At 43.7% G+C, this 24,021-nt stretch overlaps 1 protein-coding gene across 1 annotated transcript in view; it reads right to left on the bottom strand.

Annotated features, from left to right (window-relative positions):
• Positions 1-24,021, bottom strand: part of MEGF11 (multiple EGF like domains 11) — a 1,076,815-nt gene that overhangs the window by 838,855 nt on the left and 213,939 nt on the right. The window contains 1 exon segment of the mRNA XM_053718531.1: positions 22,432-22,532. Within this exon segment, the coding sequence (XP_053574506.1) occupies positions 22,432-22,532 (101 nt within the window).

The following is a 24,021-nucleotide window of genomic DNA, read 5'->3' as shown; positions in this document are numbered from 1 at the left end:
TAACAAAAAATAAAGACCTGTCTCATAGAAACAGGGCGGGCTGTGGACTCATCGTATCTAAAAAGAAACAAATTTATCAGGTAAGCATACATTTTCTTTTTAAAGATACGATGAGTCCATGGATTTCATCCTTACTTGTGGGATACAATACCAAAGCTATAGTACACGGATGAAAAGGGAGGGACAAGACAGGAAACCTAAACGGAAGGCACCACTGCTTGAAGAACCTTCCTCCCAAAAACAGCCTCAGCCGAGGCAAAGGTATCAAATTTGTAAAATTTGGAAAAAGTGAAGAGACGACCAAGTTGCAACTTTGCAAATATGTTCAACAGAAACATAATTTTTGAATGCCCATGAGGAAGCTACAGCCCTAGTGGAATGAGCCGTAATTCTTTTAGGAGGCTGCTGTCCAGCAGTCTCATATGCAAAACAAATTATACTCTTCAGCCAAAAAGAAAGAGAGGTAGCCGTAGCTTTCTGACCCCTACGTTTCCCTGAAAAAATTACAAACAAGGAAGACAATTGATGAAAATCCTTAGTCGCTTGTAAGTAAAACTTCAAAGCACGGACTACATCTAAATTATGTAACAGACATTCCTTCTTTGAAGAAGAATTAGGACACAAGGAAGGAACAACAATCTCCTGATAAATATTCTTGTTAGAACCAACCTTAGGAAGTAAACCAGGTTTAGTACGTAACACCACCTTATCCGAATGGAAAATAAGATAAGGAGAATCACATTGTAATGCCGAAAGCTCAGATACTCTTCGAGCAGAAGAAATAGCAACCAGAAATAAAACTTTCCAAGATAATAACTTAATATCTATGGAATGCATAGGTTCAAACGGAACCCCTTGAAGAACTCTAAGAACTAAATTCAAACTCCAAGGAGGAGCGATTGATCTAAATACAGTGAAAAAGTTATGGAGATTAGGCGCTTAATCTGCAAAAAAAAATCTTTATACACCTTTCTATCTGGGAAGTAGATAGTAGGAGAATAAGGCAAGGGATATTATCTCTTAAGCGCTAGTTTATTTAACCCCCTTTTTTTTGCTATTGATCTAAATACAGGCCTGATTCTAGTCAGAGCCTGACAAAAAGATTGTACATCTGGAACATCTGCCAGACGCTTGTGTAACAAAATAGATAAAGCAGAAATCTGTCCCTTTAAGGAACTTGCTGACAACCTCTTCTCCAATCCTTCTTGGAGAAAAGACAAAATCCTGGGAATCCTAACCCTACTCCATGAATAGCCCTTGGATTCACACCAATAAAGATTTTTACGCCATATCTTATGGTAAATTTTCCTAGTAACAGGCTTACGTGCCTGAATCAAAGTATCTATGACCGAATCAGAAAAACCTTGCTTAGATAAAATTAAGCGTTCAATCTCCAAGCAGTCAGCTGCAGAGAAACTAGATTCGGATGATGGAAGGGACCCTGAATGAGAAGGTCTTTCCTCAATGGGAGCTTCCACGGTGGCTGAGAGGACATGTCCACCAGATCGGCATACCAAATCCTGCGAGGCCATGCTGGGGCGATGAGGATCACCGATGCCCTGCCCTGTTTGACCCGAGCAATCACCCGGGGAAGGAGAGCAAATGGAGGGAATACATAAGCTAGGCTGAAAGACCATGGCACTGCCAAGGCATCTATCAGCTCGGCCTGGGGAACTCTAGACCTGGACCCGTATCTCGGAAGCTTGGCATTCTGACGAGATGCCATAAGATCCAACTTTGGCCTGCCCCATCTAAGAATCAGGTTGGAAAATACTTCCGGATGGAGTTCCCACTCTCCCAGATGAAATGTCTGTCTGCTCAGAAAATCTGCTTCCCAGTTTTCCCCCCCTGGGATGTGGATCGCTGACAGATGACAAGAGTGAGATTCTGCCCACTGTATTATCTTGGCTACTTCTGTCATCGCTAAGGAACTTCTTGTTCCTCCCTGATGATTGATGTAAGCTACCGTCGTTATGTTGTCCGAATGGAATCTGATGAATTGGGCCAAAGCCAACTGAGGCCAAGCCCGAAGCGCATTAAATATTGCTCTCAACTCTAGGATATTGATGGGAAGGAGAGACTCTGCCTGAGTCCATACACCCTGAGCCCTTAGAGAGTTCCAGACTGCTCCCCATCCTAACAGGCTGGCATCCATTGTCACTATCACCCATGAGGGTCTGCGGAAGCAAGTCCCCTGGGATAGATGATCCAGCGACAATCACCATAGAAGAGAGTCCCTTGTCTCCTGATCTAGATTTATCTGAGGAGACAAATCTGTATAATCTCCATTCCACTGCCTGAGCATGCTTAATTGCAGATGCCTGAGATGAAAATGAGCAAACGGAACAATGTCCATAGCCGCCAACATCAATCCGATTACCTCCATGCACTGAGCTACCAATGGACGAGGATTGGACTGGATGATTCGACATGTATTCAGAATCTTTAACTTTCTGACCTCCGTCAGAAAAATGTTCATTGAAATAGAGTTGATTAGAGTGCCCAGAAAGGATACTCATGTCTGAGGAACTAACAAACTCTTTCCAGGTTTACCTTCCACCCGTGGGCCCTTAGGAAGGAAAGCACAACGTCGGTATGGGATCTTGCCAGTTGAAATGATGACGCTTGGATCAGTATATCGTCCAGATAAGGTGACACTGCGATGCCCCACGGCCTTAGAACTGCCAATAAAGACCCCAGAACTTTTGTGAAAATTCTGGGCGCCGTGACCAGACCAAAAGGGAGGGCCACAAACTGATAATGTATGTCCATAAAGGCAAACCTCAGGAACTTGTGATGATCTCTGTGGATAGGAACATGAAGATATGCATCCTTTAGATCCACCGTTGACATAAATTGACCTTCCTGAATTAACGGAAGAATGGTACGAATAGTTTCCAGCTTGAAAGATGGAACTCTGAGAAACTTGTTTAGACCCTTGAGATCTAAGATAGGTCTGAAGGTTCCCTCTTTTTTGGGAACTACAAACAGATTTGAATAAAACCCCTGTCCCTGTTCCTGAATTGGAATGGGACAGATTACTCCCATGGAGAAGAGATCTCTTACACAGCGTAAGAACACCTATCTTTTTATCTGGTCTACAGACAATCGTGAAAGAAGAAACCTTCCTCTGGGGGAAGAGTTCCTGAACTCCAGTTTGTATCCCTGAGACACTATATCTATTGCCCAGGGATCCTGAACATCCCTCATCCAAGCCTGGATGAAGAAGGACAGTCTGCCCCCTACTAGATCCGGTCCCGGATCGGGGGCCAACCCTTCATGCTGACTTGGGAGCAGCAGCCGGCTTCTTGGATTGTTTACCCTTGTTCCAAGACTGGTTGGGTCTCCAGGTAGACTTGGATTGAGAATAGTTACCTTTCTGTTAAGAGGAAGATGAAGGTGGGATTCCTTTGAAGTTTCAAAAGGAACGAAAATTACTCTGTAGACCTCTCTGTTTGGATCTCTTATCCTGAGAGAGAAGATGACCCTTGCCTCCCGTGATGTCAGAAATAATTTCCTTCAAGTCAGGTACGAACAGGGTCCTTCCCTTGTAAGGAATAGCCAAAAGCTTAGACTTAGATGACACATCCGCAGACCAAGATTTCAACCATAAGGCTCTGCGTGCTAAGATGGAAAACCCTGAACTCTTAGCAGCCAATTTGGTAATCTGCAGAGAAGCATCCGTAATAAATGAATTAGCTAATTTAAGTGCTTTAATACTATCCTGTATCTCTTCCAAAGAAAGCTCAGTTTTAAGAGATTCTTCCAGAGCATCAAACCAATAAGCAGCCGCACTTGTAACCGTAACAATGCAAGCCGTTGGTTGCAAAAGCAACCCCTGATGAACAAAGATCTTTTTAAGGAGACCCTCCTATTTCTTATCTATAGGGTCTTTGAAAGCACAACTATCCGCGATAGGAATAGTAGTTCGTTTAGCCAAGGTGGAAATAGCTCCTTCCACCTTAGGGACTGTCTGCCAAGAGTCCCTAATAGCGTCAGAGAATGGAATACCTGGTCTCTCCCATTCCTTAGCAATAATTTCCGAAGTCCTCTTAGGAACAGGAAAAACATCAGAATAAGAAGGGACTTCTAGATATCTGTCCAACTTACTTAATGTCTCTGGAGGAACCACAATTGAATCACAATCGTCCAGAGTCACCAAAACCTCCCTTAATAACAGGCGGAGGTGTTCAAGTTTAAACCTGAAGAAAACCACTTCTGAATCTGTCAGTGGCAAAACACTTCCTGAGTCAGAAAGTTCGGCTTCAGATAAGACTTCCATACCCTCCAATCCAGAGCTCTGGGAGGGTACATCTGAGATCGCCATCAAAGCATCAGAAGCTGTATTAACCACGTTGGTTTCCTTCCTTCTGAGTTTGCCTTGAAATACGGGAAAGGCAGATAACGCATCTGAAAGTGTAGATGACATAACAGCAGCTATGTCTTTTAAAGTAATCGCAGCAGAGGCTGTAGAGGTACCTGGCTCCGCTTGACGCTTGGGGAGAAAACTGCGGCATACTCTGCATCTCATCTGACTCCTGAGAAGCATTAGTCTTGGGCAACTTTTTATCAAAGAAAATTTGTTCTCTACATTGTAAAACCCTCTCAATACATGAGGGACACAAAGTAACAGGAGGTTCCACATTGGCATTCAGACACATAGCACATGTAACATCTTGGATATCTTCTGAATCCATGATAACAAACAGCAAAGCAAAAAACTTGGTCTTGGCCTTTAAATGATCTATAGTTTATGGCCCAAGAACTATTAACATTAATGTAAACCTCTGTCAATACTTAGAAAAGCAACAGGGGACTATGTCTTTAAGAAAAATATGTCTAATCTTAATGCTGCATGGAATTAAATGAAAACCAAATTCTATGTAATGTGTCTAAATCTTAAATTAAATAAGATCACCTCGCCTCTACAGCTCTTCTGATGCGCCTACCTGCCCCCATGGTGCACCGACCACTCTGGGAAAAACAACTTCTTAATGTATCCGAGAATGCTAAAGACCGACTGTTTGTCAACCCATGCGGTCTTAGCGTCACACTGGAGCTGAATCCTAAACCTGCGTTCCGGTGTAAAAGACACTGTGCGACTTCCTGACAACGTAATAACGCTCAGGCGCGCCAAAGCTAACTCCGCCCATCGTTGGCGTAGCTAAAAACTTCCCTCTGCGCTCCATCCAGACCGGGAGCAGAGACAGAACAGACGTCTCATCAACATCCTGCAAGTACGGATTGCAACTGAAAAGCCAAAGTCCTCCCAGTGTCAAGAATAGCAAGGCATTCGACCATGAAAAAGTGTGTAATGCACCCATGAGAGAACCCCAAGTTTGAAAACATAGAGTCCATAACAGGACGACACAGAGGATACTTGCGAGGAAGAAGAAGCAGTCAAGTAAGAAACAGACCGCAAGAGCAACCCCCAGACAGAGGGCACGCTCCAGGCCACCTAAGTCGCAGGACCTGCACACAGGATCCTAAAAAGGGGAACACAAACCTCAATCGAGGCCCCCGAGAAGAAGAGTATACCCTCAGAACTAGAAGGAAGAGTAAACTCTCTTCTGAAATCAATAGAGCCAGTTGAAGGAAAATCTATACCCTAGCAGACTAAGCTAACAGGATAGACTCAACAAAGCTCACACATCCAGAGGAGAGTGTGACCGAAAGCAGCGCCATAGACCGCTCGGACATCCTGACCTGCAGACCCACAGCCAGCTGGACCAACCCAGCCTCAGGGATCCAAAACAGGGGAACAAAGAATCCCAAAACAGGTACAGGAACAAGCGTAAAGATAGCACAGCCATCCCCACAGACAACAAGGCCATAGATATAAGGATCTATCACAATAAAGGCCCAACAAGTCTGCATGGAGCCATCAAGACCCCAGGGGGAACCAATCTCACCTTTCTACCTCCCATCCAGGAGAAGCCCCAAGCAAGGACTCTATCTCCATAGGTAGGAAAATATCCCCTAAAGAAAAGGGATGATGCCGGAAGAGCAACAATTGCTCTCAAGGCCCAAAGGCACCGGCTAATGGGAAGAGAAATTCCCAACACAGATGTCCAAGAAAAGGACCCCCCTACAAGTAGCTTGCCAAGCAGAGGCACAGCCAACACATTCGCCTGCAGAGAAGGGAATCCACGGGAACACTGGCAAGCTAACCAGGGGAATGTAACCCTAAGGCGCACCAGAAATTAGACATCCAACGCCAGCAGCTGGGTATGAACCAACCACTCTTAAGGCTCAAGCCACACAGCTAACCACCAGAGGACAAGGGTCACTCTGTGGCAAAGAGTAAAAAATACTTGAAATCCTGGCAACCAAGACCAGGTTAGGTAGCTGGATCACGGACATAGCCCCAGTTCCCACTACCGTGGAACACCCCGACCAGCCCTGAGATCCAAGATTCCAAAACCACCCAGACTGGGTCGGTAAAAAGGCCAAGCGAAGCTTCAGCAACTGGAAGTCTCAGGGAGAAAAACAGGTCTGGGTACCCTATAGTTCAGGGAAACCTTACCCTAGAACTAAACACCCCAACTAGCCAAAAAAACAGACACAAGGGTATGGATGCATATCCAGAAAATCCAGATAGCGAGAGAACTCGAAAAACCCTGACCAAAGGAAGGGACCACCCCTAGCTAAAGTCCAAAGCTCCAAGGAGCAAGGCTAGAAGTCGTATGAAGATATTTCTGAGAGCCTCAGGACGACCAAGGGATACCTCAAGGTCAAAAAATCCTACTAACAGGACTAGTCTCCATAACACCTCCATACAAGCAGAGGACACAAGGAAGAGAAGGCACGAAGCCTACCCAGCTCCGGAGAACCCAGAGATACACAAAAATCCCAGCAGGGAACACCATTACTCGGAAACACAGATCCTTAAAAGGAGATCCACATACCCGGAGGCAATGGAAGAAGACCTAAAAGGCCTCTTATAACTCAGTCAAGAGTAAGAGCTGCATCTAGATACACTAGAAACAGCTTACGCGTACACCTGCAAGGTGTTAAGAGCTGCAACAGGTTTCAAACTGCAAACTTTCCGCATGCTAGACAGCTATCCCGTACAAGCTGTTGGATCAAGCCCAAAAGGACAAATCCAGAGGCCTAGAAATGAAGGCCAAACCGCTCAATAGCGGTAAGGGGTATTAAGCCCTCCCACCCTCCACCACATGGGGAGGAAACTCAAAGTTCTGATGAAATCAGATAGAGTGACGCAGCGGAAAAACTCCCCTGCCCAGTCATCTATGACTGAAAGCTATAAAAACTGAAACAATCCTTCCCACCTCACGGACCCACAGGTCCTCTTGAATGCTTAGCTTAACATGAAAACAAACAATGATAACTTGAGCAGTTAGCGTTTCTACCGAACCTGCCGAGCAGAACAGCGCCACGTGTCTGAACAGCCGCAAGACCGAACAAACCCGACAGGACCAGCCTGCACCTAGGGTCCCAACCGGAAAGCTGTGTAAATTCTCCCTCATAGGGGAAGAAATAGAAAACAGACATTTGTAACAGAGGACTAACAAGTCCAACAACCTCCGAAGAAGTAATAAAGAGTATCAATCCCAGAAGATTCCCGAAGGAAACAAAAACAAATAAAAGACATCCCATAGGACATAAATAAAATATAAGGCAACCCGGAGGTTAATGCCCAAAGAGACACAGGCCTACCCGCAGGACCAGCCCAACGGAGCCCTATCTCACAAAACTGGGAAAGATCTCAAACAAATGACTATAAGGAGCTTACTACATCCCGACATGTCTAATGAGGTGCACCATTCGAATTGTCAGACTGAAAATCGCTGTATCTGGTAACGATAGGGTCATTCAATAACTGAAAAACATGTCTGAGCAACACGCGAAGGCGCGCAATCCTGGAACGGAAGGCACAACACTCAGGGATAGATACCCCCGCAGGGAACTGTAGAGGCCCTCCCCAAGGCGGAAGGCCCGGGACAATAGGGCACGAGCACATTCTAAAACAAACGTCTGGACTCTGCAGACGAACAATCGCCAACATTATGTGGAAGAAAAACGTGCTGCAACCTCCAGGGGAAACACGCCACCCCGCATGTAGGAACCATAAACAGGTGCAGAAGTATGATTTAGTAGGGAACTCACCTCTCGGAGGACAGGACCCCCAGAGGCGGATGGCTCAGCAGTCCCTTGATTCCCCGAGCCCGAGGAACCAGGCGCTCTGAAATGGCATACGGAACATAACTGATTGACAGGCGTCAATGGGGCCACTCTGGATTCATCACCGGACACAGAATCTGAATCTGAAATCAAAATAGTCTCGGTATCAGAATCCTCTGTAACTGAATCTGAAATTAACAGTCTATGCATCAGAATCCTCCATTAACTGGATAGAGGATATTTAAATATGGACTAAAGTAGTAAAAACTAATACGGCACCTGACACCCCCAATGGCTGGGGCACTCACCACCCGCCACGCGGTCGGGAATGCGGAAATGGAAAAACGGAACGTAGCCACGCCCCAACACAAGGTGAACCGTACAGTCCAAAACCAGCGCGCCCAACTAAAAGGCCGCGTCACTTCCAAAAAGGCCTCAAGTTCCAACCACGAGCCCAGTAAACATTGCACATAAGCAGGTTGAATCAAGAAACCAACATGATTATAAACCCCCCTGTTCCATAACCCCCCTCAGGAGATATTAACCCTCTAATCCAAGATACTAAAAGAGACTCACTGAGACCCTTATCTATAAGTTAGACCCGCAAAGTGGTAGCCTCTCGGGAAACATTCACATTACAATACATTGTAAATAAAGTAAAATGAAACGATCTTACTGGAATCAACGCTGTGGAACAGGTACACGGCCTTTCAAGTGTGACGGATAGTAGCATCACCTCCGCCATGGACTTGAGAGAAGAAAGCAGGCAGCGGAGCGAAGTTCGACAACGCTGATTGCTTGTGGAGCTGTTAATATGAGTTGGGATGGTTTCGCAGAAGGAAACTCCCTGCATCTCTGGGCTCTAACTTTCATCCAAGCCCTCACTAAGAGACTGACCGCACTACTTAAAACTCCTGTACCATGCCGAAGAGTACTACCCTCCATAAGAGACAAAAACAAAAATTTAAAATTCTGAAACTTCTCTGCCATCCTCCTGGGACGAAAGGCAAAGAATGACTGGGGGATGAGGGGAGTGGGAGGAGTATTTAAGCCTTTAGCTGGGTTGTCTTTGCCTCCTCCTTGTGGCCAGGTGAGGTTCGTATTTCCCAAAAGTAATGAATGCAGCTGTGGACAATAAAGAAGAAAACATACAAATATTTTACAATTACAAACCTTTTATAAACTGTCTTGCAAGGCTGATTCTTACAAGTGGCAATTTAATTGTTTCTCCATGTAGCTAGCAGATCCCAGTTGATGTGAAGACAGATATAATGTATCCAGAACCTCACACAACCATAGATGCAAATGGCACAAACACCCACTAATGAAACTCTGGAAAAGATAGGTAAAGCGATGCTCAATGTATTTCAAATATGATCTCAGTTTTACACCAATGCCCCCTCAGCAGCCCATCAATAGTGTAAGGGGCTGATTTATCATGTTCCGGCAGACAGATAAATGCTGACACTGTATGCTGTCGGCATTTATTATTGCACAAGCATTAAGGGGCCGATTTATAAAGGGCCGAATGGCCCCTAATGCCCCTGTTTCCACACGAGCCATCAGGCTTGCTGGAAACAGCAGTTATGAAGCAGCAGTCTTAAGACCGCTGCTCCAAAACTGGTCCACTGCCTCTGAGGCTGCGGTCTACAATCCGCCCGATCCTATACAAAGACATTTTTTGTGACCGGTCCCTATAGAACATTAATTGCTATAGTTTGGCATTAATTTGGTGCGGTTTGACAGTTTAGGATAACCGTTATCTCACACAGTCTGAACAATATGCTGTGGTTCTCTTTTTAACTATTTTGGTTTTAGCTGTATCGCCCATCCGGCTTTCAGTAGGTGTATTGGTGTACGCACAGTTGCGTTTTGAGAATGCTGACGTCGATCCTTGATCAGACCTGGCACTACATGGTGAGGTATATAAGTGGTTAGTTATGCATTGGGGGGGTTTTATGTCTGATTAAAGGGGCACCACCTCGAAATGTCACTTTGAGTAATTAATTATTAAGTGCATGGAAAACATTTTTTGTCTATATATATAGGGCTAAATAGCTTTTAACACCTGACTAATAAACCATAGTGATATTTTTCCACCCCTGTGTATGTATGTGTGTATGTATGTATGTATGTATGTATATATATATATATATATATATATATATATATATATATATATATATATATATATATATATATATATATATATATATATATATATATATATATACAGTAAATATATATATATATATATATATATATATATATATATATCACTGAAAAACTCCTATGGCCTATTCCAGAAGTATATATATAGGATACAGCCATCTACATTTTTACTTAAAAGCATTATGGGTTAAATTGTTGTATATTGCACAAGAAGATAATGCTACACTTCATATAACAATATCCATAGGGATGCAGAGTACAGTATATTAATGTTTAATGAATAAATAAAATAATTATGTTTTATAGCACTTTTTTGAATCTGAAAAAAATCAATATGGCAATAAACTGTACAACAATGTTTTATCTATAAATAAGTTAATAATATACTCTAAAGCCAAGACATTGATTGGACACTTAGTAATGTCCCCTCAACCACATCAATAAGCATCAGTTCTCAGCCTTTCCTATTTATATCCTGGCTGCAGCGCATGGCTCGGCATGCGGCTGTGAGTACAGCCCAGGTGTGTGGGAGATGTGAGCGCTTCGTTCCCTACATGAGCAAACCCTCTGAAAGGAAGGCGGGAGCTGCACTTTCTCCCTCCCGATGCTGGATATCTGCCACTTCAGAGACTGCGGGAAGAATCTGCCTGTGGATGCTTTATGTGGGACTATTGTGGAGAAACAAGATTTAGAGGCAAGCTCTGCACAATAGAACACACTCCCCTCCAACAAAACAGCATTACATTTAGTAAATGAGCCACTTTCTGCCTCTGACACGCGCTTACAGGGAATTTTACACTTAATGGAACTCAAGGAGGGAAATAACAAAGGGCCTGCTGAGCATTTTGATTGTGTTTTCAGAGTAAGGAGTGAATATACCAGCGCTGATTCCTACAAGGCATGTACAAAGCAGCGTCTTTAATGCAGAACTCAGAGGATAGTCTGCCTGCTACTGAGACAGGGAGAGGGGAACTGCTCTGTAGGAAAAGGGGGCTGCTAGGATTAAGCAACATGACCTCCTACTCTTTACTAACACCATTACCATTTAATACCTGGGTAACATATTATAGGATGCAAAGCCCTTGGTTTAGCAACACAGGTGTTATATTGCTCCACTGACATCAAATACTTATAGTGTAGGGCCTATTGGTTACATAGAGATTACAGCAATCATATAGTTAGAAAATAACAATTATCCAGACAGGACAACTGAAAAGTTCCAATTACAAGTAAAAGCGCTCAGCAGTGCACGTCTCTTCATGTTACAGTTAATACAGAGGTAGAGAAGCCTTGTGCTCCCTCAGCACCATAGGAAAATCACTGACACAGGCAATACAGGGCTCTGACAGATGTAATACAGGGCTGACAGATGTAATACAGGGCTCTGACAGAGGTAATACAGGGCTCTGACAGAGGTAATACAGGGCTCTGACAGAGGTAATACAGGGCTCTGACAGAGGTAATACAGGGCTCTGACAGAGGTAATACAGGGCTCTGACAGAGGTAATACAGGTATCTGACAGAGGTAATACAGGGCTCTGACAGAGGTAATACAGGGCTCTGACAGAGGTAATACAGGGCTCTGACAGAGGTAATACAGGGCTCTGACAGAGGTAATACAGGGCTCTGACAGAGGCAATACAGGGCTCTGACAGATGTAATACAGGGCTCTGACAGATGTAATACAGGGCTCTGACAGATGTAATACAGGGCTCTGACAGATGTAATACAGGGCTCTGACAGAGGTAATACAGGGCTCTGACACAGGCAATACAGGGCTCTGACACAGGCAATACAGGGCTCTGACAGATGTAATACAGGGCTCTGACAGATGTAATACAGGGCTCTGACAGGGGTAATACAGGGCTCTGACACAGGCAATACAGGGCTCTGACACAGGCAATACTGGGCTCTGACAGAGGTAATACTGGGCTCTGACAGATGTAATACAGGGCTCTGACAGATGTAATACAGGGCTGACAGATGTAATACAGGGCTGACAGATGTAATACAGGGCTCTGACAGAGGTAATACAGGGCTCTGACAGAGGTAATACAGGGCTCTGACACAGGCAATACAGGGCTCTGACAGATGTAATACAGGGCTGACAGATGTAATACAGGGCTCTGACAGAGGTAATACAGGGCTCACAGATGTAATACAGGGCTCTGACAGATGTAATACAGGGCTCTGACAGATGTAATACAGGGCTCTGACAGATGTAATACAGGGCTGACAGATGTAATACAGGGCTGACAGATGTAATACAGGGCTCTGACAGATGTAATACAGGGCTCTGACAGATGTAATACAGGGCTCACAGATGTAATACAGGGCTCTGACAGATGTAATACAGGGCTCTGACAGATGTAATACAGGGCTCTGACAGATGTAATACAGGGCTGACAGATGTAATACAGGGCTCTGACAGAGGTAATACAGGGCTCTGACAGATGTAATACAGGGCTCTGACAGAGGTAATACAGGGCTCTGACAGAGGTAATACAGGGCTCTGACAGAGGTAATACAGGGCTCTGACAGAGGTAATACAGGGCTCTGACAGATGTAATACAGGGCTCTGACAGATGTAATACAGGGCTCTGACAGATGTAATACAGGGCTCTGACACAGGCAATACAGGGCTCTGACACAGGCAATACAGGTATCTGACAGAGGTAATACAGGGCTCTGACACAGGCAATACAGGTATCTGACAGAGGTAATACAGGGCTCTGACACAGGCAATACAGGTATCTGACAGAGGTAATACAGGGCTCTGACAGAGGTAATACAGGGCTCTGACAGAGGTAATACAGGGCTCTGACAGAGGTAATACAGGGCTCTGACAGAGGTAATACAGGGCTCTGACAGAGGTAATACTGGGCTCTGACAGAGGTAATACAGGGCTCTGACAGAGGTAATACAGGGCTCTGACAGAGGTAATACAGGGCTCTGACAGAGGTAATACAGGGCTCTGACACAGGCAATACAGGGCTCTGACAGAGGTAATACAGGGATCTGACAGAGGTAATACAGGGATCTGACAGATGTAATACAGGGCTCTGACAGAGGTAATACAGGGCTCTGACAGAGGTAATACAGGGCTCTGACACAGGCAATACAGGGCTCTGACACAGGCAATACAGGGCTCTGACAGAGGTAATACAGGGCTCTGACAGAGGTAATACAGGGCTCTGACAGAGGTAATACAGGGCTCTGACACAGGCAATACAGGGCTCTGACACAGGCAATACAGGGCTCTGACAGAGGTAATACAGGGCTCTGACAGAGGCAATACAGGGATCTGACAGAGGTAATACAGGGCTCTGACACAGGCAATACAGGTATCTGACAGAGGTAATACAGGGCTCTGACAGAGGTAATACTGGGCTCTGACAGAGGTAATACAGGGCTCTGACAGAGGTAATACAGGGCTCTGACAGAGGTAATACAGGGCTCTGACAGAGGTAATGCAGGGCTCTGACACAGGCAATACAGGGCTCTGACAGAGGTAATACAGGGATCTGACAGATGTAATACAGGGCTCTGACAGAGGTAATACAGGGCTCTGACAGAGGTAATACAGGGCTCTGACACAGGCAATACAGGGCTCTGACACAGGCAATACAGGTATCTGACAGAGGTAATACAGGGCTCTGACAGAGGTAATACAGGGCTCTGACAGAGGTAATACAGGGCTCTGACACAGGCAATACAGGGCTCTGACACAGGCAATACAGGGCTCTGACAGAGGTAATACAGGGCTCTGACAGAGGCAATACAGGGATCTGACAGAGGTAATACAGGGCTCTGACAGAGGTAATACAGGGCTCTGACAGAGGTAATACAGGGCTCTGACAGAGGTAATACTGGGCTCTGACAGAGGTAATACAGGGCTCTGACAGAGGTAATACAGGGCTCTGACAGAGGTAATACAGGGCTCTGACAGAGGTAATACAGGGCTCTGACACAGGCAATACAGGGCTCTGACAGAGGTAATACAGGGCTCTGACAGAGGTAATACAGGGCTCTGACAGAGGTAATACAGGGCTCTGACACAGGCAATACAGGGCTCTGACACAGGCAATACAGGTATCTGACAGAGGTAATACAGGGCTCTGACAGAGGTAATACAGGGCTCTGACAGAGGTAATACAGGGCTCTGACACAGGCAATACAGGGCTCTGACACAGGCAATACTGGGCTCTGACAGAGGTAATACAGGGCTCTGACAGAGGTAATACAGGGCTCTGACACAGGCAATACAGGTATCTGACAGAGGTAATACAGGGATCTGACAGAGGTAATACAGGGATCTGACAGAGGTAATACAGGGCTCTGACAGAGGTAATACAGGGCTCTGACAGAGGTAATACAGGGCTCTGACAGAGGTAATACAGGGATCTGACAGATGTAATACAGGGCTCTGACACAGGCAATACAGGGCTCTGACACAGGCAATACAGGTATCTGACAGAGGTAATACAGGGATCTGACAGAGGTAATACAGGGCTCTGACAGAGGTAATACAGGGCTCTGACAGAGGTAATACAGGGCTCTGACAGAGGTAATACAGGGATCTGACACAGGCAATACAGGGCTCTGACACAGGCAATACAGGGCTCTGACACAGGCAATACAGGTATCTGACAGAGGTAATACAGGGCTCTGACAGAGGTAATACAGGGCTCTGACAGAGGTAATACAGGGCTCTGACAGAGGTAATACAGGGCTCTGACAGAGGTAATACAGGGCTCTGACAGAGGTAATACAGGGCTCTGACAGAGGTAGTACAGGGCTCTGACAGAGGTAATACAGGGCTCTGACAGAGGTAATACAGGGCTCTGACAGATGTAATACAGGGCTCTGACAGATGTAATACAGGGCTCTGACACAGGCAATACAGGGCTCTGACACAGGCAATACAGGTATCTGGCAGAGGTAATACAGGGCTCTGACAGAGGTAATACAGGGCTCTGACAGAGGTAATACAGGGCTCTGACACAGGCAATACAGGGATCTGACAGAGGTAATACAGGGATCTGACAGAGGTAATACAGGGCTCGAACAGAGGTAATACAAGGATCTGACAGAGGTAATACAGGGCTCTGACAGAGGTAATACTGGGCTCTGACAGAGGTAATACAGGGATCTGACAGAGGTAATACAGGGCTCTGACAGAGGTAATACAGGGCTCTGACAGAGGTAATACAGGGCTCTGACACAGGCAATACAGGGATCTGACAGAGGTAATACTGGGATCTGACAGAGGTAATACAGGGATCTGACAGAGGTAATACAGGGATCTGACAGAGGTAATACAGGGCTCTGACACAGGCAATACAGGGCTCTGACAGAGGTAATACAGGGATCTGACAGAGGTAATACTGGGCTCTGACAGAGGTAATACAGGGATCTGACAGAGGTAATACAGGGATCTGACAGAGGTAATACAAGGATCTGACAGAGGTAATACAAGGATCTGACAGAGGTAATACAGGGATCTGACAGAGGTAATACAGGGATCTGACAGAGGTAATACAGGGCTCTGACAGAGGTAATACAGGGATCTGACAGATGTAATACAGGGATCTGACAGATGTAATACAAGGATCTGACAGAGGTAATACAGGGATCTGACAGAGGTAATACAGGGATCTGACAGAGGTAATACAGGGATCTGACAGAGGTAATACAGGGCTCTGACAGAGGTAATACAGGGCTCTGACAGAGGTAATACAGGGATCTGACAGATGTAATACAGGGCTCTGACAGAGGTAATACAGGGATCTGACAGAGGTAATACAGGGATCTGACAGAGGTAATACAAGGATCTGACAGAGGTAATACAAGGATCTGACAGAGGTAATACAGGGATCTGACAGAGGTAATACAGGGATCTGACAGAGGTAATACAGGGCTCTGACAGAGGTAATACAGGGATCTGACAGATGTAATACAGGGATCTGACAGATGTAATACAAGGATCTGACAGAGGTAATACAGGGATCTGACAGAGGTAATACAGGGATCTGACAGAGGTAATACAGGGATCTGACAGAGGTAATACAGGGCTCTGACAGAGGTAATACAGGGCTCTGACAGAGGTAATACAGGGATCTGACAGATGTAATACAGGGATCTGACAGAGGTAATACAGGGATCTGACAGAGGTAATACAGGGCTCTGACAGAGGTAATACAGGGATCTGAAAGAGGTAATACAGGGCTCTGACAGAGGTAATACAGGGATCTGACAGAGGTAATACAGGGATCTGACAGAGGCAATACAGGGCTCTGACAGAGGTAATACAGGGATCTGACAGAGGTAATACATGGATCTGACAGAGGCAATACAGGGATCTGACAGATGTAATACAGGGCCCTGACAGAGGTAATACAGGGCTCTGACACAGGCAATACAGGGCTCTGACAGAGGTAATACAGGGCTCTGACAGAGGTAATACAGGGATCTGACAGATGTAATACAGGGATCTGACAGATGTAATACAAGGATCTGACAGAGGTAATACAGGGATCTGACAGAGGCAATACAGGGATCTGACAGATGTAATACAAGGATCTGACAGAGGTAATACAGGGATCTGACAGAAGTAATACAGGGATCTGACAGAAGTAATACAGGGATCTGACAGAGGTAATACTGGGCTCTGACAGAGGTAATACAGGGATCTGACAGAGGTAATACAGGGCTCTGACAGAGGCAATACAGGGATCTGACAGAGGTAATACAGGGATCTGACAGAGGTAATACAGGGATCTGACAGAGGTAATACAGGGATCTGACAGAGGCAATACAGGGATCTGACAGAGGTAATACAGGGATCTGACAGAGGTAATACAGGGATCTGACAGATGTAATACAGGGATCTGACAGAGGTAATATAGGGATCTGACAGATGTAATACAGGGATCTGACAGAGGTAATATAGGGATCTGACAGATGTAATACAGGGATCTGACAGAGGTAATACAGGGATCTGACAGAGGCAATACAGGGATCTGACAGAGGCAATACAGGGCTCTGACAGAGGTAATACAGGGATCTGACAGAGGTAATACAGGGATCTGACAGAGGTAATACAGGGATCTGACAGAGGCAATACAGGGCTCTGACAGAGGCAATACAGGGATCTGACAGAGGTAATACAGGGATCTGACAGAGGTAATACAGGGATCTGACAGATGTAATACAGGGATCTGACAGAGGTAATACAGGGATCTGACAGAGGCAATACAGGGATCTGACAGAGGTAATACAGGGATCTGACAGAGTTAATACAGGGATCTGACAGAGGCAATACAGGGATCTGACAGAGGTAATACAGGGATCTGACATGGGTAATACAGGGCTATGACTTAAGGACCAGGAATTTTATAGAATAACTTGCTTAAAGTACAAGATAATTTTTAGCATTTTTGCTATCACTCATCTAAACAGAAATAGAATCTTGTTTTTTTCCCCCATTTACCTATCAATATTTTATATTTTTAGTAGACAACTCATGGTATTAGGCTAGGCAAATATTGGTATATTTCAACTAACCTCCTTGTCGTCCCCCCCCCCCCTCCCCACAGCTCTCTAACTGTAGTGCTGCAGTCTTAGGTACTAGCAGCTGTCTACCAGTAGAGTACTCAGTTTGTAGGTTTTTATTTTGTATTATTTATTAAAAAAATATTCTGTTGTGTAGCATCACCCCTCCCGGGATGCCTTCTGCCTCTGGCTGCGGTCTTAGCTGTCAAAGCTGATTGCCGGAAACACAGCATGAGGCAGAAGGTTGGACTGGACGTAGCTACTACATCAACAGAGTACGCTGAGCAAAGTACCCTGTGATGTAGTAGCTACATCTAATAGGCAGAAGGGGTTAATATACAGTGATAATGACAATACAGGGCTATGGCTTAATATACTATGAAAGAGGTAATCCTCAAAGCAGAACATGCAGTGATCTGAGATGTCATTGCAGAAAATGCATAATTTCTGCAGAAAGAACAGGACAGATACAGGAACTGTTGGCACTTTAACTTTGCAGCGCTCCTGAGCATTTTACTGTTCTCTTCAAACAGAGCTGTGCTCTGGCTGCACTGTGTAAGTTTTCCTTAACAAAGGGCATCCAGAGTAAAGTGCTGTTTGAATTGAAGCGTCAAATACAAAGTAGTGCTGCAAAGTAGCAGTAAATTGATTGTTAACTGGCTCTTTTTTTTTCTGGCATTTTTTTCAAACCTGCCCCCTAGCCTTTACAAGTCTGAAAAAATGTTTTTTTTTCTGAATGTAAGACATTCGTTTGAGCAATGCACTTTCTTTATTACTATATTTCTATGTTAGACCAAGAGAAAAGGAAACAAATTTATTCAAGAGACATTTTACAATTTCTTTTCTTGTCTGCAGCTCATTTGCAATGCAATTTTCAACTACTGCACTATATTGTTAAACTTTAAAAAATGCTTTTTCTCCAGTTAACCAACACGTTGCAATTGAACTGGTGAATTAGGTAACTGGCTAATTTAAAATTTTAGTTTATTTAAAAATGTCCTGCAGAAAAATTTTCACTAAAAAAATGTCATCGCAGAAAGTGAAAAAAAGTTCTGCCTGCTGGGAGGTAATAAAGGGCTATGACTAATATATACTAAAATAGTTAATACAGTGCAATGACTTAATATACTGTGCTAGTGGTAATAGAGGACTGAGACTTAATATATAGTGATATAGTTAATAGTTACAAGGCTATAGGTTAATATACAGTTATAGTGCTAATACAGGGCTATGACTTAATATAAAGTGATAGAAATAATACATTGATATGGCTTAATATACAGATATAGAGATAATACAGTGCTATTACTTAATATACAGTGATAGTGGTAATACATTGCTATGATTTAGTATACAGTACAAGTGCTAATACAGACTATAACTTGATAAATAGTGAAAGAGGAAAGACAGGGCAGTGACAGATATAATACAGGGCTCTACCATCATACACAATGACAGAGATAATACAGGGCACTGGGGTCATATATAGTGCCAAAGATAATACAGGGCTCAAGCGTCATACACAGTGATAGTGATAATACAGGGCTCTAGCGTCATACACAGTGACACAGAAATAGAGGGCTCTAGCATCATACACAGTGATAGTGATAATACAGGGCTCTAGCATCACACACAGTAACAAAGATAATACAGGGCTCTAGCGTCATACACAGTGATAGTGATAATACAGGGCTCTAGCGTCATACACAGTGACACAGAAATAGAGGGCTCTAGCGTCATACACAGTGATAGTGATAATACAGGGCTCTAGCATCACACACAGTAACAAAGATAATGCAGGGCTCTAGCATCATACACAGTGATAGTGATAATACAGGGCTCTAGCGTCATACACAGTGACACAGAAATACAGGGCTCTAGCATCATACACAGTGATAGTGATAATACAGGGCTCTAGCATCACACACAGTAACAAAGATAATACAGGGCTCTAGCATCATACACAGTGATAGTGATAATACAGGGCTCTAGCGTCATACACAGTGAAACAGAAATACAGGGCTCTAGCATCATACACAGTGATAGTGATAATACAGGGCTCTAGCATCACACACAGTAACAAAGATAATACAGGGCTCTAGCGTCATACACAGTGATAGTTGATAATACAGGGCTCTAGCATCACATACTGTGACAGAGATAATACAGGGCTCTAGCGTCATACATACTGACAAAGATAATACAGGGCTCTAGCATCATACACAGTGATAGGGACAATACAGGGCTCTAGCGTCATACACAGTGATAGTGATAATACAGGGCTCTAGCATCACATACTGTGACAGAGATAATACAGGGCTCTAGCGTCATACACAGTGATAGTGATAATACAGGGCTCTAGTATCACATACTGTGACAGAGATAATACAGGGCTCTAGCGTCATACATACTGACAAAGATAATACAGGGCTCTAGCGTCATACACAGTGATAGTGATAATACAGGGCTCTAGCATCACATACAGTGACAGAGATAATTCAGAGCTCTAGTGTCATACACAGTGATAGTGATAATACAGGGCTCTAGCGTCATACACAGTGATAGTGATAATACAGGACTCTAGTGTCATACACAGTGACACAGAAAATACAGGGCTCTAGTGTCATACACAGTGACACAGAAAATACAGGGCTCTAGCATCATACACAGTGATAGTTTTAATACAGGGCTCTAGCATTGTACACAGTGATAGTGATAATACAGGGCTCTAGCGTTGTACACAGTGATAGTGATAATACAGGGCTCTAGCATCACACACAGTGACACAGAAAATACAGGGCTCTAGTGTCAAACACAGTGATAGTGATAATACAGGGCTCTAGCGTCATACACAGTGATAGTGATAATACAGGGCTTTAGCGTCATACACCATGACAGTAATAAAACAGGGCCCTAGCATCACATACAGTGACAGAGAAAATACAGGGATCTAGCGTCATACAGAATAATAGAAATAATGTAATGCTTTAGCATCAAATACAGTGACAAATATACAGCAATAGTAATATCAATGAGTGATATATAGTGACAGTGATAAGAAGGGACACAGATGTGACTCACTGTCATGGAGGTAAAGTTGAGTTCCATCATCATAAACAGCAGAAGAAAGTAGGGTTTAGTTTAGTGCGATCCACAAATATTGTTATACAATGCTAGAGCCCATTACTCCCAATATTTAATTTTTTTACCCCAGGACCAGGAGGACCAGGAGGCTGGGGGCAGAGTCTTGACAGCCTGTGGTGGAGTCTGCTGGTCTGGGTGGAATCAGTGAAGAGGGTTTATGTGACAGAGGTCATTTTTGGACCTCTTGTAATTGTATGTCCACAGGACATTATAACAAAATTCTTGGGGTCATTATTGTGCTTTGTTTATAATACAACTAACGACTCACTTAGCATTTTACCCAGTCTCTTTTTTATTGTCCAGTCATCACTGCTGACTGTTTTAGATTTTCTCCATTTGAAGATAATGGTTCTCACTGTGATTTGTCCTTGAGCCTTAGCAATGTTTTCTTAAACCAATAACTGTATATCTTTAAAACATTTTTCTGTTACAGAATTATTTTTGATTGCAGCAAAGTTTGCTGCTTGTTGAGACCTTGTAGCCTTCTACACATTGATGGGAAGTCAAGTTCAGTTTAAATAGGGGTGGGTGTGTTCTCTCTAACTGAATACGATATTTGGGTGTGTTCTCTCTAACTGAATGCGATGATTGGGTGTGTTCTCTCTAACTGAATACGATTGGGTGTGTTCTCTCGAACTGAATAAGATCGGGTGTGTTCTATCTAACTGAATACGATTTGGTGTGTTCTCTCTAACTGAATACAATTGGGTGTGTTCTCTCTAACTGAATACGATTGGGTGTGTTTTTTCTAACTGTATACAATGATTGGGTGTGTTCTCTCTAACTGAATACAATTGGGTGTGTTTTTTCTAACTGTATACAATGATTGGGTGTGTTCTCTCTAACTGAATACAATTGGGTGTGTTCTCTCTAACTGAATACGATTGGGTGTGTTTTTTCTAACTGTATACAATGATTTGGTGTGTTCTCTCTAACTGAATACAATTGGGTGTGTTCTCTCTAACTGAATACGATTGGGTATGTTTCTTCCAACTGTATACAATGATTGGGTGTGTTCTCTCTAACTGAAAACAATGATTACACACTTAATTTATTTTTTAAACAACTTCAATTAGTGTTAACTTTTTATCCTTAAATAAATAAAATGACAAATTCATTTTATATTTACTCAGTTTCTCTTTCTCTAACATCACATTTTGTATGAAGCTCTGAAATCATTCAATGGGCTCCATTTATCAGGCAACAGATGCTGCTTTGGAGGCCTGAAACGAGAATTAAGAGGCAGCGGTCGGATGATCACTGCTCCTTAACCTCTCCACCACCTACATTTGATAAATCGAGCCCAATGTGTAATTTATGCAAAAATAGAGGAAATTAGGAAGGGGGCACTGTACACTGCATACACTGAGATACAATTACATAAAGATTGATAAAGAAGAAAACACTGGTACATACGGACACAGAAGTCTCCACTCTCATAGTATCCCGGGCAGCACTGTGACCTCCGGCGATACATGGTCCTCAAACCTCGACGGTAGGCTGTCTTGTAACTTATCCTAGATAATAAAAGGAGCAAAAGGTTGTGACAGTCATCATGGTAGGGAAAGCACTGACTGTACTACAACTCTATAAATGAATCTCATACCTACAGAAACATATATTTTACTTTGTTTTACCTATTAGTATATTAGGATTCTTGTACTCAAGCACCCATGGACTAATCTCAACTCTACAGTGCATACTTGACGTTGTGATATGATCCTAACTTACAAAAAATCCTCTATAGAGATAAAGCTGCTGTCATTTGTACCATTCAAGCTGGATTCATTAAGAGTTTTTGTTATTAGAGAACTGAAGCTTTAGTTTCATAAAAACAAAGAAGGAATTGAGTGTCAAGTTCATGAAAATGTAAAAGTTTTTTTTTGTTAAAACATAAAATTACTTAAAGAAATGCTTCAAAATGCAATGTTTATTCTCTGCTAAAGATGCCAGTTTCTACTAAAACAAAAAATAGCTTATATTTTATTTAATGCAAAAAAATGTTTAATGCCTTTGTAACCACAACACATTACATACTTAAAAGGACACAATACCCAACATTTCTTTAATGATTCAAATAGAACATACAATTTTAAATAGCTGTTATCAAATTTACTTAATTCTTTTCATATATTTTGTTGAAGAAAGAACAATGCATTTCTGGGAGCTAGCTAACAAATCTGGTGAGCCAATAAGACAAGGAATATTTGTTGAGCCACTATTTAGCAGCCTGCTCTCAGTAATGCATTGCTGCCCCTTGTATAGTGGTTTAAACAAATGTGCGCTGGTATTACAAGTTACGCGCAATGCAAACGTGACTTCTCATTCGCATTGCCTGGAAGTTTTCCATAGACTCCAATGGGAGCCTCGTTCTGATGCCGTGAGACACAGCAAATAACCTAGCGCAGCACAGGGGGTAAGTGGCACAGCTGTCACGCCGAGCCGCTCTAGCCGTTGCTAGGGGCGCAGCGTCACCTTCCCCGCTCGTTGCCAGGGGCTGTGTCGGGTCCGGATGCATGCGGCGCTGACGTCATTGCCGCACTCTCCTCTCTCCTGATGCCGGTCCAGACATCTGTGGCGCGAATCCTGCGCCTATGTAAGCCTAGTGAAACGATCTATCACTGCCCATGTATAGGTGTTACTTTGTGTGCTCCTGGGTGTTATAGATCGTTACTACTCTGTATTGCCTTACTGTGTTTGAACCCTGACTACTCTGCCTGTTATACCCCTGAATTGCTGAAATGATATACTGCTGCTGAACTCTGCCTGTCTGACTACTCTGCCTGTTTAACCCCTAAATTGCTGAACTGATATACTGCTGCTGAACTCTGCTTGCCTGACTACTCTACTTATCAACCCCTATTGTTCTGGATTGCTTCTTTGTTGCCGAACCCTGCCTGCCTGACCATTTTAGTGGTGTGCCCTTGGACTGCTTTACCATTGCCAAACCCTGCCTGCCTGACCATTCTAGTGGTTGCCCTTGGACTGCTTTACTGTTGCCAAATC

This window comes from Bombina bombina, chromosome 6, assembly GCF_027579735.1.
Source record: "Bombina bombina isolate aBomBom1 chromosome 6, aBomBom1.pri, whole genome shotgun sequence".
Classification (NCBI taxonomy): Eukaryota; Metazoa; Chordata; class Amphibia; order Anura; family Bombinatoridae; genus Bombina; species Bombina bombina.
Note: the sequence above shows the minus strand (reverse complement) of the source record. Positions and strands in the feature narration are given on the sequence as shown.